The sequence below is a fragment of the Canis lupus genome, chromosome 22, assembly GCF_048164855.1.
Source record: "Canis lupus baileyi chromosome 22, mCanLup2.hap1, whole genome shotgun sequence".
NCBI lineage: Eukaryota > Metazoa > Chordata > Mammalia > Carnivora > Canidae > Canis > Canis lupus.
The window spans coordinates 17,656,027-17,674,763 of record NC_132859.1 but is presented as its reverse complement, the minus strand read 5'-3'; the positions used below and the strand labels follow the sequence as shown (position 1 = coordinate 17,674,763).

Here is an 18,737-nt window from a genome sequence, read left to right as displayed (position 1 = left end):
CTGCTTCCCCCTCTGCCTGTGTCTCTGCCTCGTTCTCTCTCTCTGTGACTATCATAAATAAATAAATAAATAAATGAATGAATGAATAAATAAATAAATAAATATTTTAAAAAAGGGTTTAGAGAGAATGACCTCAAAAACCTATGCTGAATTTTTAAAAAGATTTAAAATAATACATATGGTAAGACATATCAGTGTAATTTTTAAATGTACAGTGTTACTCTATTTTTTTTAATTTATTTATTTATTAATGAGAAACAGGGAGAGAGGCAAAGACACAGAGGGAGAAACAGGCTCCATGCAGGGAGCCCGATGTGGGACTCGATCCCGGGTCTTAGGATCAGGCCATGGGCTGACGGCGGCGCTAAACCGCTGAGCCACCCGGGCTGCCCTCTCTATATTTTTATAGTTATAAAATGTAGTATAAACAGAAAAATGTGGTATAAAAGGATACATGGTCAAATGCATGATAATGATTGTCTTTGGGAAGTGAAAGCAATCAGGATTAGGTAAAAAAAAAAAAAACTATGAGGACTTCAGCTTTTGCTATAATGCTATTTGCTTAAAAGTATTAAAAAATGACAAAATATTGACATTTCTTAATTCTGAGTGATAGACAGAAAAGAGTTAACATAACAGCAGGCCTGAATGTTATCCCTTAAAAAAAAGCCTGTTTACAACACTGGCCTTTTAGCCTGCATCTGGAAAGAAGGATTTCAGAAGGCTTCTCACCACCTAACAGGTAAGAATGGCTTTGCATGGGTAAATTGTTCTCACAAACAGTATGGTTTACGCTCAACATCCATCTTCTTTCTGGGAGTCTAGAATTTTGCTTTTGTGTTAAGCAGAGGGTGATTCTGTAACTAGCCCCCAATAAAAACTCTAGCCACCAAATCTCTGAGGATCGTCCCCAGTAGACAACATTTCAGACATGTTACAACTTGTTGCTGAGGAAATTAAGCATATTCACTGTGATTCCACTGGTAAAGAACTCTTAGAAGCTCCTGCATGGTTTTCTACAGTCTTTGCTCCATTAATCTTTTTCCTTTACCAATTCTACACGGTCTCCTTTTGCTATAATAAATCATAGCCAAAAATATGAATATATGTGAGTTCTGTGAATTCTAATGAATCATGGAAGCCAAGGGCGATCTTGGTTGTGTGTCTCTGGGTTTTGTTTTGTTTTTAAGATTTTATTTATTTATTCATGAGAGACACAGACAGAATGAGAGATAAGAGACACAGGCAGAGGGAGAAGTAGGCTCCATGCAGGGAGCCCGACGCGGGACTCGATCCCGGGTCTCCAGAATCATACCCTGGGCCAAAGGTGGCACTAAACTGCTGAGCCACCTGGGCTGCCCCTGGGTTTTGTTTTAAAATAGAGAGTAAACGTGAAAGAGGAAGGAAAAAGAGAGAAAGGTGGAGGGAGGAATATAGGGAGAGAGGGGGGAAAAATGCTTTTAACTCTGAATAATTCCTAGCTTTTTCCTTTCTTATCAACATTCAAGCAGATATCACCTTCTCTATCTACCCCCACGTTATTCCTTTTCCCCAAGAAAGCCACCTGCAGAATACCTCATCTGTCGCAGGCAGCCCACAGCATATTCTCGCACGTACTGATCTGGATAGTTGAAATCTAGAAGCTCTAAGGCCTCCCGGGGGGGCAGTTTAGGCCAAATCTGAAGTAGTGCCTGAAGCTGTTGAAAAATTAAAACTGGTTCAGAAATTATAGAGGAGAAAAATAATCTATTTTTTCTTGGCAAAAGATGGGAAAAGAAAAGCATATGTACAATTACTGAGGCCTCAAAAATCTACTCCTATTAACATGGACTAATAAAGACTGTCTTTGTTGAAATATTCTATAGATAAGCAAGTTTAAAAAGCTATGAAGTACTTACCTGGGAACAGAATGATATACTGAATATAATGATTCTACAATCATTACCATTTAATAATTTTTTAAAGGAAGAAAGAGAAATGATCAAGAAATATTTAAAGGTAAAATTCAAAGTACAAATATAAGCTGTAACACTCAAGCTAATGATAGCTAATTTACATATAAAAAGAGTTCATTAATAACTCAACATAAAATTATTTAGGGGGGACCTTACTTTTAGTTCTCAATATTTTTAAGAATATCCATCACTTAACATAATTTTTTTTATTGACCGTATATGTTTAAAACCTTTAAATCACAATAAATGACTAAAAAGAAATAGTTTAGGGGCCCCAGGTGGCTCAGTCAGTTGGGCATCTGCCTTCAGCTCAGGTCGTGATCCCAGGGTCCTGGGATTGCACCCCGCATCCAGCTCCCTGCTCAGAGGGGAGCCTGCTTTAACCTCTCCCTGTGCTCCTTCTCACTGTGCTCTCTCTCTCTTTTTTAAATAAATAAAATCTTTAAAAAGGAAAAAGTTTATTTTCTATAAACAAAGTAAATATAGCCAGTCTACTATTTATAAATGTCACATAGAAATGATCTAGACAGAATAAAAAAGAATCTCTCCATGGGGATGAGGTGGGACTGCAGGTAGAGGGTGGATTCTAGCAGACATGGTCACATCTTTGGAAACCTTAGCTCCAGAAAACCCAAATACCTAGAAAGAATTCTTACCTGTCTCCCATCAGATCACTGTGAGACTCATCTCACAAAGTTGCTCCAGGCAAAAAAAAGTCACTGCCTCCTCAAGGTTAGTTATGTTTATAGTACATATTCTTATCAGGGATAGTTAAATGAGAAGAAAAGTGGTTTTACAAGAGAGCAAAAAAAAAAAAAAAAAATTTTTTTTATAATTATGATTTGTGGCTAAGTTCAACCCTACCTGATAAAATCATATTCCTTAATATCTGATCAGTATTATCACATAATATATATGTGATATTGGGTATATCACATAAGTAGCACCTTGAATCTAAAGACGACACACAAAATGTATGCAACATCAAAACACAAAAATATGGCAAACAGATGGCAATGACTGAAGGACTTCTCTCAACTGACTGTCATTTTCACAGTCATACTGCAAGAAGTAGCCAGAGAGTATTTACTGCCTAGCTGCCTTGTTGTCATTTAAGTTATGTGAGACTTCGGGTTTAAGAACTAAATAAAAATAAGTTATATTATTTTAATTCTAATTTTTCAACCCCTCTCATTAATTATGTCAAATGGAAAATAGGTCAATAATACTTGAATGAATATCTAGAAGCTAAGTTAAAAAGTATGTCTATATGAAGCAATTTTAACCTCACTAAAGATACTTTTAAAGAAATTCATTTTTCTATTACTTTACATTTGCAGAATACTTTTGGATAACTTTTTAATATTTGATTATATTGCTATTACTACACATTTACATAAACATACATAAACTGCTAACATCATATGAAATTTGGTATTACAATTTAGATAATTACATAAGTTATTTAAATATACTAAAATGTTAGTTTTTTAACTTTTACCTTAAGATCTTAATTATTCTTAAATTTGCATAAATAAAAATAGGCTTTATACTTGCTCGTTTTATGTATATAGCACATATATGCGTACAGTACATAAAAAGACACATACTTACCTATGGTATAAAAATATCATGGCAATGGGGCTATTAGAGAAAAAAGTCTGAAATGGCTCCTAACAGAGATGCCTGGGTGGCTGAGTCGCTTAAGCATCTGCCTGTGGCTCAGGTCCTGATCCCAGCCTCCTGGGACAACACCCCATCTCACAGAACCCAATATTGTATCAGGCTCCCTGCTCAGTTGGGGAGTCTGCTTCTCTCTCTTTCTCTGCCCCTACCTCCTGTTCATGCTCCAGAGTTCATTCTCTCTCTCTCATTCTCTCTCTCTCTCTCTCTCTCTCAAATAAATAAATAAATAAGATGGGGGTGGGGGGCGGGTGCAGCGGCTCCTAACAAGTGTAGTAATGAAAAAAAGTTAACAAATACTGGTTTAAAGATAGGAAACACCTACCTCATACCACTTTTTTTGTCACAGATGGGACTCCCTCCCCACTTTGACCAGATCCTAACTGGCGAGAGCAATTCCCATTATGGGTAGAAGAATTGGGGCGGGGGGGGACCATTTCCCAATTTCCAGTTAGCACATGGAATACGGAATATATTGTTACACAAAAACAATACTGAAAAGGGTAGATAACATTCAGTAATACTAGAAAGTCTAACTATGCTGTGAGTTAAAACCTCCCCTATTATTGGAAAGAAGCTACCTCTATTAAGTTTACTTACAATTAAAAAAACAAAAAGTTCACTTACAATTATTAAAGCATTAATATAAAATTAATAAATAAATGTAAAACTATTTTAAATAAATAAATAAATAAATAAATAAATAAATAAGTAAGTAAGTAAGTAAGTAAGTAAGTAAGTAAGTAAGTTAAGTAAGTAAGTGTGAAGCTAAATAAAATATCAAAACTCACTACTTTAGTTTGGGAAAAGCTATGAAAGTGAACAGGGAAATCTGACTCAGCCATATAAACAGTGAAAGCAGTGTTAACCAACCCATGCCTTCTGCAAAGACTATTGAAACCCCTTTCACATTATGCCAACAGAGTATTTTCCTGTGGTTTAAGGGAGGGCTACTCTTCTTTTTTTTCCCCCTGGGGTGGTGGTGAGAGGGAAACGCTACTCTTCTATAGAATTTTTACCCATGGCTTAGGCCTCTAGAATCAGAATACAAATCTTGTAACAGACTTCTGGCTCTCCACTTCTTAAGGCAGAGTCAATTTATTAAAAATATAGTTTATATTCCATCTTTTGTACCCATTCACTGTAACTAGCAATGGGACAGAGTTGGGAAAACAAAACACATTACTTTTTATTCCATGAGCGTTTCTTCTCTAGACACTTAAAAAAAAAAAAAAGAGGATTAGGACTGGCTTTCTTCTATCAAAATGAAGAATGTTTGTTTATATCTGAAAATAACTCTTAAAAGTTATCTCCTGGAAATGAGATAAGTGTGTTAAATTCCTAAATGTAAAAGTTTTCTGTCCCCAGAGTTCAAATAAAGAAATATGAGGGGTGCCTGGGTGACTCAGCTGATTAAGTGCTGACTCTTTATTTTGGCTCAGGTCATGATCCCTGGGTCCTGGTATCGAGCCCCACATGGGGCTCTGCCCTTAGTGGAGAGTCTGCTTAAGGATTCTCTCCCCCCCCCACCCGGATCCCTCCAATTACTTGCTCGCACTCTCTCTCTCTCTTTCTCTAAAATAAATAAATCTTTAAAAAGGAAAGAAAGATTAATGGAAAATTAGCCCATTCTTTTTTTTTTTTTTTTTTTTAAGATTTCAGAGAGTGAGAGAATGTGCATGTGCATGCGTGCTAGTGGGAGAGGTCAGAGGGAGAGTCCTCAAGCCGAATGGCTGCTTGGCATAAAGTCTGAAGCCCAGCTAGATCTTATAACCCATGAGATCACCTGAGCCAAAACCAAAAGTCGGTGGCTTAACAAACTGAGCCACCTAGGTACCCTTCATTCCATCTTCTGACACCTAACATAACCTCTCTTTTAGATATCTTTTAAAAGTACAGCAAGAAATTTCTTCCAATTCCATACAAAATAATAATATGATGCATTTCTTGGATAAGCAGTTAGAACTGGACATTATCCACTAGAAGCAGGCAAACATGCCAACTAAAAAATGCTTATATTCTACCATTATGGGAGTTCACAGAAGACTAACCTTGAATTTAGGGAAATAAGTGGCTGCTAAAACCTATACAGAAATAGTTCCTTTTCAGAGTAAGTAATGTTCATATGGCTAATTGCAAAAACAGTCTAAATGAGGCACATTATAATTATGTAACATGATTCAAAAAATTGTTAAAAAATAGAAATAAACTCAGAAGAAGTCCTAAGCTGACAGAAGTAAAATAATAAAATAAATTTTAAATGTATATAAATATATAAATAAATATGCATTCCTTGAATTTTTTAAAAGTCTTACAGATTTCACACTTATATATAACACTGTATGTTAACTATATTAGAATTAAAATTTAAATAAAATTTTAAAACGTCATTATAAATTTACTAAGACCAGAAAATGTTATTTTTTTTAAAGATTTTATTTATTTATTCATGAGAGAGGCACAGACACAGACAGAGGGAGAAGGAGGCTCCCTGTGGGGGAGTCTGATGTGGGACTCCATCCCAGGACCCAGGATCATGCCCTGAGGTGAAGGCAGACGTTCAACCCAGCCACCCAGGCATCTCAAGACCAGGAAACTTTAAACTATCCGCTAAATTCAAACAAGGTGAACAAATTTAGTTATTTTAAAATGCCAAATGTATTTGTTCTGATTTAAAAAGCACATCAAGGACCTTTCTGTAGAATACTGATAACCAACTGGATTTAATAAATGCCAGTGCTTCTTGATAGGACTCTGAAAACTATATCAAGGAGTTAAAATTTGGCGGCTTTTTTTTTTAGAATACTTTTTTTCCTTTTCTTTATTCTACCTAAAGGCAAACATTCATCAACACTGCCCAATTAAAATGAATGTTAAAACTGATTGAAAAGGTTTATGCTCTAAAGTATTAGCTTCTAGAAATAGAGGTAATTTTCAAACAATACCTATTGATTTTATAACAGTCATTGCAAAGATTAAAGTCATTTTAAGATTAAAACTTTGGGGCTCATTGATAAAACTGTTAGAAAAAATCCAGAACCTACTACATGCAGGCAGGGATTATAGATAATTACACCACAAGCCATGTTTTAATCGTTCTTATTGAAAGATACAAAATACCTATCTAGCATCTGGGATTTTAAAATCTTAAACTGTCTAGTCTATCATTTAATGTAGAATTTATATGTAAAATTTAAAACCTGAAAATTTCTCCTATAGAAAATTATCCAACCTATGGAGATATAGGTTCCATTTTACATGAAATCAACAAAGTAATATATACTCCCAAAATGAATCACAAAATACAAAAATTATCTTTTGTTACCTGAGCAACATCCTCAAGCTTATTCCACTTGATCGACAGCAGTAATTTTGGCAGTGACTGTGGAAAATTCTCTCTGCAATCTTGTCTCAAAGTCCATATAAGATCCATTTCATTCTCACAAAGTTGAGACAAAGGATCCCTGTCCAAGATTTCTTTCAGTACAGCAAGAAACTTTTTTCCACCTCGACTCTAAGGGAAGTAAAATTACTCATTCATTACATAACTGAATTCTGTGAATATCACTGGCAAACACTTAGCAAATTTTTATACAATGAATTTATAAACAACTTATAAGCTTTAAGATACTAAAGATCTAATTCCTTAAAAAGGTTAATAAAGATGGATGCCCTTTTTATAGGTTTTATTGACAGCATATTAAATTTGTAAGCTAAGGATGAAAGAAAGAATTATTCTCAAACAGTTCTAAAAAGAGGGGGAATATTGTTTCTTTAAAAATCCATATGCAAACACTAGGTGGCAGAATTGCAATTTGGACTAAAAAGTCATTTATTATTTGAACTGAATTTCTATAGTTCCATTTTAATTTTCAGTTTCTATAAACAAACAAAACAGCAAAGATGAACCAAATATATGAAGTTTTAAAAAAAAGTATGTGTCTTGTTGGCTCAGAGGCATCAAAACCATTTGGTTTAAGATTTGAATCCTGGATAAAACTAAACATGAATCAAATACCATTATCCCATTTTCTTTTCTAATCTGTACAAGAATATACTAAAATAATGAAGATGGCCCAAGCTATTTTTTGGATCTACACTCTGAATTATCAAGACATTAAAGGAAAGTGATTCACTTCTTCAAACTTAAAGTAAAACTATACCATTTAGGCCAAAATACATTTAAAAACAAAACAAAAAATAGGGACACCTGGTGGTTCAGTAGGTTGAACATTAGACTCTTGGTTTCAGCTCAGGACATGACCTTAGGGTCATGACATGGAGCCCTGTGTGGGGCTCCCTGCTCCCTGGGGGCGGGGGGTGGGGGTCTACTTGAGGTTCCCCTTCTCTCCCTCTGCCCCTCCCCCCTCCCCTCACCTGCACTTTTGTGTGTTCTCTAAAACAAATAAAATCTTAGAAAACAAAACTCTCTAGAATTATGACAAGATTCTGTATAGACTTATATTCTATTATTATGTAATTCTGTACTTCACGTTTTTAACTGCAATTTCATACAAGTATTAAAATCGTCATACTAACTTTCTAAAGTAATGAGACTTAAAATAATATATGTATATGTACAAAAGAATGGGGACTAGGATTATTATACCATAGGCATAATTGTTCAGAAAATCTGAAAGTATCAACAAAAATATTATTGGAACCAATGCATAATTAGGGCAAGATTGTAGGACACAAGTTTAATAAACAAAAGTAAATTACTTTCCCATATATCAGCAATAAACACGTGGAATTTGAAATTAAAAATCTAATACCACTTACATTAGAACCCAAAAATATGAAAACTTAGGTATAAAACTAACAAAATATGTACAAAATCTACATAAGGAAAACTACAGACCTCTGGTGAAAGAAATCAAATAAATAGAGAGATTTCCCATGTTCATGAATAGGAAGATTCATTATTACAAAAATGTCAGCTCTTCCAATGTAATCAATAGATTCAACGCAAACCCAATCAAAATTTTGAAGATGCTCACAAACTGATTCTAAACATAGACAGAGAAGACACAGAATAGCCAACATAATACTAAAGAAGAAAAAGATGAAGGACTCATACTACCCAACTTAGTAAATGTGAAATACAAAACTAGAAAACGCCTAGAAGATAACATAGGAGAATCTAGATGACTGTTTGGCAATGACTTTACATGTAAACCAAATGCATGATCCATCAATAAAAGAACAAATAAGCTGACTTCACTAAACTTAATATTAACTGTTCTGTGGAAGACATGGTCAAGAGGATGAAAAAACAAGACTGGGAGAGAGTATCTGCAAGTAGACTTATCTGATAAAGGATTGTTATCCAAAATACACAGAAAGAACTTTAAAAATTCAACTATTAGAAAATAAGCCATCAAACTAAAATATGAGTCAGAGACCTAAATAGACACCTCACCATATAAGACACAAACATAGCAAATAAGCAAATAAAAAAATGCTTAAAATTATGTCATCAGGGAAATGCAAATTACAACAAAAATAAGTTCTAATATCTATTAGAACTGGCCAGAATCCAGAACACTGACAACATTGAATGTTATTATGGATGTGGAGAAACACTTATTCACTGCTGGTGGAATGTAAAATACTACAAAACCACTTAGGAAGACAGTTTGGCAGTTTCTTACAAACTAAACATACTTTTACCATATAATCCAGTAATCATGCTCCTTAGCATTTACCAAAAGGAGTTGAAAACTTATACCCACACAAAAACCTGCACACAGATGTTTATAGCAGCTTTATTCAAAACTGTCAAAACTTGGAAGCAACCAAGATGTCCTTCAGTGGGTGAATGGACAAACTGTAATACATACAGACAATGGAATATTATTTAGCACTAAAAGAAAATGAGCATTCATGCCACAAAAGACATGGAGGAACTTTAAACTCCTATTACTAAGGGAAAGAAGCCAGTCTGAAAAGACTACATGCTGTATGATTCCAATTTATGTAACATCTGGAAAAGGCCAAACTATGAAGAGAATAATAAGATCAGTGGTTAGGCGTCTGCCTTCAGCCCAGGGCATGATCCTAGGGTCTTGGGATCAAGTTCCACATCGGGCTCCCTGCATGGAGGCTGCTTCTCCATCTGTCTGTGTCTGTGCCTCTCTCTCTCTCTCTTTCATGAATAAATAAATGAATAAAATCTTAAAAAAAAAAAAAAGGATCAGTGGTTGTCAGGGGTGGGGTGGGGGAAAGAATAGGCAGAGCACAGACGATTGGCAGGACAGTAAAAATATTCTGTATGATAATGATAAATACATTCCATTATACATTTGTCCAAACCCACAAATTGCACAACACCAAGAATGAAACCCAAGGTAAACTATGCACTTTAGGTGATTATAATGTATCAATGTGGTTTGTTCTAAGTAACAAAGATACTGCTCTGGTGAGTGATGTTGATAATGAGAAAGAGATATGCACATGAAGGGACAGAAATATATGGGAAATCTCTATCTTCCTCCCAATTTTGTTGTAATTCTAAAACTGCTCTTTAAAAAATAAAGTATCACTTTAAACACACACACACACACCGTGTACAATGATGTAGTTTTATATTTACATCCTCAACCTAAAAAGGATATACCTTATTTTACAGGCTTGACAGTTTCTCTGAAAAGTTACCATCATAAGTCATTGGAGTCTGAAAATCAAACTCCTACGCTTATACATCTTAAAATGAAACCTGTTACTGCAAACAACAGAATCTAAATTGTTCATGTCAGAGAAACAGAATGCTGTTAAATACTGCAAAAAGCTAGCAAACCTACTGTAATTCCCTGAATCAAAATAAGACTCTATAGACCTACAATAAGTAAATATCCTGAAGACCTAGCAGTAAACTAAAAGGGGAGAGCAGGGACTTAGCTATATAATTGTACTATGATTGTTTACTGAGCTATGAAAAGCATAGCACTGAATAAAGCCAAGGTAAAAATAAACTACCAGAAATGTGGTATAAAGCCCCAAGAACACAGAATCCTACATTCTTTTGCAAAACCCAAAACAATCAGTAATGTTAACTTATATTGTATAGGGTAAATGGTGAACTCATAAACCTGTTCAAAAGCTTGAACTAAAATAATGGTAGAAAGCAATGAAAACTAACAGTCATATTCTCTGTCTTTATGTTTAGATTTTTCAAATTCATGTACATATTACTATATAATAGTGATTATTGGCTGAAATAAAACAAAGCAAATATACTTTGCTATAAAGCCCATCAAACACTGACTGTGGTTCTTTCCCCTTCGAAATGGGGGTTGTGAGGGATGGGTAGAGGGAGGGGTAAAAAAGGCTGGAAAACTCATGGGTCATATTCAGAAGGGCTAGAAGCTCAGACAGCATGTTCCCAGTATGTCTGCTGAGGACAGAATTAACTATGTGTTGGCCAGACTTGGGATCTGATCAACACGTAACAGGATAAGGGAGGCCATGCAGTCGGGGCTGATGAAAAAACTGAGAAGATAGTTACATGATTGGGAGATTGATCACAATCAGGGGTTTGAGCAAATAAATAAATATATTGAGATTAACAGAAATCCAGATTTGTCAATGTCAGAAAACAGAATTACAAACATTAAAAGGTAAAGGCTAAAAAAAATCCTGTGGTGGTGGATCTAATAAATTAAATATATTGATAAGAACTTCTGGTTTTTAATATTTAATAGATAAAGCAATATATATCTCTGTGCTTATATATGCCAGACTATATGCAAACATATATATACATGTTACCTAGCTGTTTTGTGAAAAGGTCTAGATGCAATTGCATACCAATAGCAATAAGCTTATACGGTGCCCAAATCTTAGATTCTAAATACTTTTCACACATGGAGTCAGGACTCTCTAGAGAAAAGACAGATCCCAAAGCTAGGTTGGGGAAAATAACAGATGGACCTGGAATACTTTATTATACCAGAAAGAAGGAAATGCTCAAAGAATGATAAAAACATGTCAAAAAGACACAAAAAGGCATGAATGGGCTGCCAAATCTGGATCATTTTGAATATCAAAATGAATGACGGTAACAAATTATAAGTCATTAATAAAGCAGAAATTATGAATACATACTACTCTAAGTAAAAAAAAAAAAGACTAAATAAATGAACTAGAAGAAAAACCTTTACCCTATAATATAAACCAACTAATAAATCGAAGAGAAAAATTAATTTGAAAATCAGCACTTGGGAAATCACTGTAATGATACTGATTCAGGCAAGATGTGTTAATAAACGTTTATTAAAAATAAGTGGGTCAAAGTTTAACATGAAACGGGATGGTCAGTCTCAAAATATGCCCACAAAATACTTTATACCTAAAAAAAACTAAAAAAAAAAAAAAAAAACAAAACAAAAACCTAACAGACACTATCCTAATCAAGTAATAAAAATTAACATCAATAGTAATAGAACAAATTAACATTATTTGCCTGCTGATAAAATACAGTAAGAGAAACACTCCACCACTTCAATTCAATGTATTACACCATTCAAAATGCATAGCTGGAATCTGATCATGACAAAACATTAGATAAATACACTGAGTAACCTTCTAAAAAAGGAACTGACCAGTATTCTTAAAATGTCAGAGTCAGTGAAGGTAAAGAAGACTGAGGAAAAGAAAACCAAAGATAAATGGCAATAAAATGCAACAATTAACCAGGGTTAAATCCTGGACCTATATCAAACTTTTTTTTTTTTTAAAGATTTTAAGTATTCATGAAAGAGAGAGAGAGAGAGAGAGAGGAACAGACATAGGCAGAGGGAGAAGCAGGCTGCATGCAGGGAGCCTGACGTGGGACTTGATCCTGGGTCTCCAGGATCACACCTTGGGCTGAAGGCGGTGCTAAACCGCTGAGCCACCTGGGCTGCCCACAAATGTTATTTAGAAAACTGGACAGAATTGAATGGAATGTGTGCATGAGAAAAAAGAACTGTACCGACATTATTTTCCTGATTTTTATGAACAGATTCTGGCTAAGTATGAGAATGTTCTTGTTTTTAGGAATTATACACTGAAGAATTAAAGGAGTAAACGGGAACAATGATGCCACTTAATATCATATATTCAGAAAAAAATGCATATACACAGACTGATAAAACAAATGTGCCAAAATGTTAACAGTTGGGGAAGCTAAAGAAAGACTATACAAGAATTCTTTGTATACTTCCTGCAAGTTTTCAGTTAAGTCAAAAAAAAATTTTAATGTTTGATATTTCCTTCCCTAAAATTGAGGGCTATGAAAACTCCAAATCATTCTCCTAAAAAAATTTCCTAGCCACATTTCCAGACCTGTGAACTAATGGCTTGAGTCATCATCTGCATTCTCCAAAGCGAACCACTGAAATTTTGAGTTTCTGCAGTAAGAAAATAACATAAAATTATAACATGTTTTAAATGAGAGCAGGGTTTCTCAACCTCAGTACTACTATTATTTGGTTGTAGGAGGATGGTCCTGTGCATTATAGAAATTTAGTAGCACTCCTGAAGTCGACCCACAACATGCCAGAAACACTCTCATGAGTTGCGACAACAGCCAAGAAAACCTCTAGACAATGCCAAATGGCCCATAGAGGGCAAACCAGCCTCAGGTTGAGAACCACTAAATAAAAAGATCAAAAACTGCCAATTCTATAATCATAATTCACAAGGATCACAGTTTTTCCATTCTACAGACCCAAGATCCTTGGCAAACATCTGTTTTAAAAAATACCAACACCTATTAGGATGACTCCTGTAAAAAAAACACAAAAATGATGGCAAGGATGTGAAAAACTGGAATGCTTTTGCAGATGGTAGGAATGTAAAATGGTACAGCTATGGTGGAAAACAGTATAGCAGTTCCTTAAGAAAATTAAAAAGAGAATTAATAGTATGACTCAGCAATTCTACTTCTGGTATATATCCTAAAGAATTGAAGCAGAGTCTTAAAAAGATATGGTGTATATCCACGTTCACAGAGGCATTAATCAGAAGAGCTAAATCCTTGGAAGCAACTCAAGGACTCACTGATGGATAACTGTAAAGAAAAACTGTGGTATATACATACAATGAAATACTATTTGACCTTTAAAAAATGGAAGTTAACACACGCAATAACATGGGACAAAAAACTGAGGGCATTATCCAAAGATGAGCCAGTCACAAAAAGGTAAAATACCATATGATTCCATTTATGTGAGGTAGCTAGAATGGTCAGATTCACAGAGACAGAAAGTAGAACAGTGGATGCGCCAAGGGCTGAGGGGATGGGAAAATGGGGAGCTGTTTAATGGGCACAGAGTTTCAGCTTAGCAAGATGAAAAAGTTCTGGAGATCAGTTGCACTTAACAATGCAAGGATACTGTAAATATATTCACAATACTTCACACTTCTGAAGTCTAAACTTAAAATGATTAAAATTTTATGTAGTGTATTTTAACACTATTTAAAACACTTTTAATTCCAAGAGCAGATTTAAGTCCCTTAGCTTATAGTAAAGGATTATAAGATAAATTCCTTAATAGGACTCCTGATAGTAAATACTGATGGTATTGGGATCCCTGGGTGGCGCAGCGGTTTAGCGCCTGCCTTTGGCCCAGGGCGCGATCCTGGAGACCCAGAATCGAATCCCACATCGAGTTCCTGGTGCATGGAGCCTGCTTCTCCCTCTGCCTATGTCTCTGCCTCTCTCTGTCTCTCTCATAATAAATAAATGAATAAATGAATAAATGAATAAGTGAATAAATGAATAAATGAATAAATCTTTTAAATATGTAGATAGAGAGAGGTTGATCTCTTAAAAGAGCCAAGATGCACAGAATGCATTAAATCAAAAAGGGAGAAACTACATACATAAAGATCCATTTATTTTTTTAAAGGATGTATTTACACATAAAGGTAGTATGTAAATGCATACACTGCATTAGGATTAATATCTATAAATTAAATTGCTTACAGCTATCTCTGAGGACAAAAAGTAGGTGGTGGTTTTAAGAATAACTTTCACTTTCAGTTTCACAATTAATTAATTATACTATGCCCCCAATTTTTTTTAAAAAAGGCATATTAAACTTGGGCCAGAACATCCTTAATAAGAAGGGAACCTTCTGATTTAAGTAAGGTACTAGCAAACCGTAGGAGAAATAGTAAAACTTAAGTTACCAGTTACCGTTCTGATGTTTGAGGGTCAACATTAAGACTAATAAAGAGTAATAAAAAGAGGCATTAAAATGAAGATATCCTCATATAACTATTATCTCTGAAAACTAAACTGTAATTATCTGTTTTAATATAGGCTTGTTTTGTCATACTTGTTTTGTTTGCTATATTTTACAAATTGACGGATTATGGCAACCTTGCATCAAGCAAGTCTACCAGCACTATTCTTCCAACAGCATTTGCTCACTAAGTGTCTCTCTGTCTCTTTCTCATAATTCTCTCAGTATTTCAAACTTTCTCATTATTACTATATTTGTCATAGTGATATGTAGTCAGTGATCTTTGCTGTTACTGCTGTTAATTCCTTGTAGATGCTATTAACCATATCACAGAAGATGGCAAATGTAATCAATAAATGTTATATTCATCCTGACTGCTCTACCAACCAGCTATTCCATCTCTCCCTCTCCTAGGGCTTCTTTGTTCTGTAAGGCACAATAATATTGATAGTAAGCCAATTAATAATCCTACAATGGCTTCTAAGTGTTAGAGTAAATGGAAGAGTTGCATGTCTTACACTTTAAATCAAAAGCTGGAAATGATACAACCTAAGAAGGCATGTCAAGAGCCAAGACAAGGCAAAAGCTAGGCCTCTTGCACCAAAAACTTAGCCAAGTGGTAAATGCAGAGGAAAAGTTCTTTAAAAAAAAAAAAGAAAAAAAAAAGATTTTATTTATTTATTCATGAGAGACACAAAGAGAAAGAGGCAAAGACACAGGCAGAGGGAGAAGAAGCAGGCTCCCAGATGTTGGATCCTGGGATCAGGACCTGAGCTGAAGGCAGACGTTCAACTATTAAGCCATCCAGGCATCCCAAGAGGCAAAGTTCTTAAAGGAAATTAAAAGTGTTACTCCAGTGAAAACGTTAATGACAGGAAAGCAAAGCAGACTTATTGCTGATATAGAGAAAGTGTTTGTGGTCTGGATAAAAGATCAGTCATACTACTACTCCCTTAAGCCAAAGCTGAATGCAAACAAGGCCCTAACTCTTAAATTCTATGAAGCCTTAGAGAAGTGAGGATGCTGCAGAAGAACAGTTTGAAGCTACAGAGATTGGTTTAAGAGGTTTAAGGAAAAGACCTAACTCTGTAACATAAAAGTGCTAAGAGAAGCAAGTGTTGATGTAGAAGCTGCAGGAGGTTGCCCAGTAGATCTAACAAAGATCATTAATGAAGGCGGCTATACTTAACAACAGCTTTTCAATGTAGATGAAACAGCTTTATATTAGAAGAGAATGTCATCTAAGTGTTTCACAGCTAGAGAGCAGAAGTCAATGTCTGGCTTCAAAGCTTTGAAGGACAGACTAATTCTCTTTTTAGGGGCTAACACAGCTGGTGACTTTAAGTTGAAGCCAGTGCTCAATAACCATTCCAAAATCCTAGGGCCCTTAATAAGTGTACTAAATCTATTATGCCTATGCTCTATAAATGGAACAACAAGGCCTGATGACAGCACATCTGGGGTTTATTGAATATTTTATGTTCACTGTTAAGACCTACTGGTTAGAAAAAAAGACTTTTCAAAACATTAGTGCTGACAATGCACCTGATCACTCAAGAGCTCTGATGGAGATGTACAATGAGAATGATGAGATTTTCATGCCTGATAACAAAACATCCATTCTGCAGTCCATGGATGAAATTAATAATTTTGACTTTCAAATCTTATTATTTACGAAATATATCTGATAAGGTCAAAGGTGCCATTGAGAATGATTCTTCTGATGGATCTGGGCAAAGTAAATTGAAAACCTTCTGGAAAAGATTCACCATTCTAGATGCCATTAAGAACATTCATGATTCATGGAAGAAGTCAAACTATCAACATTAACAAGTAGTTTGGAAGGAGAGGATTCCAACCCTCACAGATGACTTTGAGTGGTCCAAGACTTCAGTGGAGGAAATAACTGCAGGTATGGTGAAAATAGCAAAATAACTAGAATTAGAAGTGAAGCCTGAAGATATGACTGAATTGTTGAAATCTCATGATAAACCTTGAACAGATGAGGATTTGCTTCTTATGGATGAACAAAGAAAGTGGTTTCTTGGGATGGAACGTACCAGTAATGAAGATGCTGTGAAGACTGTTAAAAATGACAACAAAGGATTTAGAATATTACATAAAGTTAGTTGATAAAGCAGCAGCAGGGTTTGAGAGGACTGACTCTAATTTTTCTTTTTTTCTTTTTTTTTTAGATTTTATTTATTTGTTCATGAGAGACAGAGAGAGAGGCAGGGACAGAGAGAAGCAGAAGCAGGCTTCCATGCAGGGAGCCTGAGGTGGAACTCGATCCTGGGTCTCCAGGATCACACCCTGGCCTGAAGGTGGCGCTAAACTGCTGAGCCACCCGGGCTGCCAGTGACTCTAATTTTGAAAGTTGAAAGAAGTTCTACTGTGGGTAAAATGCTACCAAACAGATTGCTGCTGCACAAAAATCATTCAGAAAAGGATGAAGAGTCAACTAATACAGCACACTTTATTGTACTATTTTAAGAACTGCCATTGCCACCCCAACAACCTTCAGCAACCCAACCCTGATCCGTCAGAAGCCATCAACATCAAGGCAAGAACTTCCCCCAGCAAAAAGATTACAACTGCTGAAAGATCAGATAATGGTTAGCATTTTTCTTTTAAACAAAATAGTGTTTTTACTTTAAGGTACTTGTTTTTTAGGCATAACGCTATTGCACATTTGACAGACAACAGTATAGTGTAAATCTTTTATACGCACTGGAAAACCAAAAAATTCACAACTAACTTTATCATGATACTCTCTTTATTGCAGTGGTCTGGAGCAGAACTTACACTATCTCCAAGGTGTGCCTATAATTAACAAACTGTTAAGTGGATACTCGTAATAAACTTCTTTTGTTTCTCTAAAGAGAAGTGCTCAAAGTATTTATAGTAGTAGATGACCTGCACTGCAGGACTATGGATATTTTTGAGAATTCCAAGGGCAAAGCAGAAGACACCCTGGGCCAGACATTTCTCCAACTATCCATCATAAAATACTGCTTTGATTCTATGTAAATGACAAAAACATACATTATCTCCATTTTGCCTCCTAGCCTCTATATAATTGCCATTTTATGTAGAATGGCTTTATACTGAAGACACATTAAAAACTGTAAACAGGTAACATGAAAAAGGAGTATCAGATTCGACTCAGCAAAGTCTTAAACTATTTAAGAGTCAAAAAATTAAGCTAAAAAGTATAGGTGGTAGAAATCTACATATATTGTAAACTAAACAAAGTAATCTATTTTGTAGTCTTTGGGTAGAAACAATGGGCATAGCATATATGACAGAGACTGCTGTTTGTCCCTCAGTATTCTTTGTGCTCTTCCTTTATTAACTAGAATCTCTTTTTCTTAGCCAAGTACCTGCCTGGCAAACTAAAGACTACCTTTCGCAAGCCTCACTTGTGGTTAAGTATGGGCATGTGAGTAAGTCCTGGCAAATAAGATGTGAGCAGCAATGATATCCTCAAAAAAGAATAGGTGTGGCCTCTACTCCTGCTTTTCCTTTTACCTAGTCCTGCTGGCTGGACCATAATAATATGAGAAGCTGAAGCACTAAATTAAACCATGAGACAGAAACTATATGTTAACATAACAGACCACCAAAATGGAAAAAACCTTGTTCCCCAGAGCTGTAGATCTTGGCCTGACTATATCTCCTGTTATGTGTGAAAAATTACAGCCTCTTCATTCAACTGAATAACATTCACAAAGATAGTACAGTTAATCTATGAAGTGTCATAGCATCTCTTAAAGACTGCTGATGGGGGCACCTGGGTGGCTCCATAAGTAGTACATGCAACTCTTGATCTTACATTTTGTGAGTTTAAGGGCCAAGTTGGACG

The 18,737-nt window shown here is 35.3% G+C and overlaps 2 protein-coding genes across 6 annotated transcripts in view; one reads left to right on the top strand and one right to left on the bottom strand.

The window, feature by feature from the left end:
* Positions 1-18,737, bottom strand: part of PIK3CB (phosphatidylinositol-4,5-bisphosphate 3-kinase catalytic subunit beta) — a 203,873-nt gene that overhangs the window by 48,776 nt on the left and 136,360 nt on the right. For all 3 annotated transcript variants that reach the window (XM_072792544.1, XM_072792546.1, XM_072792547.1), the window contains 2 exons: positions 6,964-7,152; positions 1,576-1,697 (listed from right to left, as the gene is read on the bottom strand). In XM_072792544.1, the coding sequence (XP_072648645.1) occupies positions 1,576-1,697; positions 6,964-7,152 (311 nt within the window). The remainder of the gene's footprint in view (positions 1-1,575; positions 1,698-6,963; positions 7,153-18,737) is intronic.
* FAIM (Fas apoptotic inhibitory molecule) overlaps positions 1-18,737 on the top strand; it is a 118,944-nt gene that overhangs the window by 77,034 nt on the left and 23,173 nt on the right. The window lies entirely within an intron of this gene.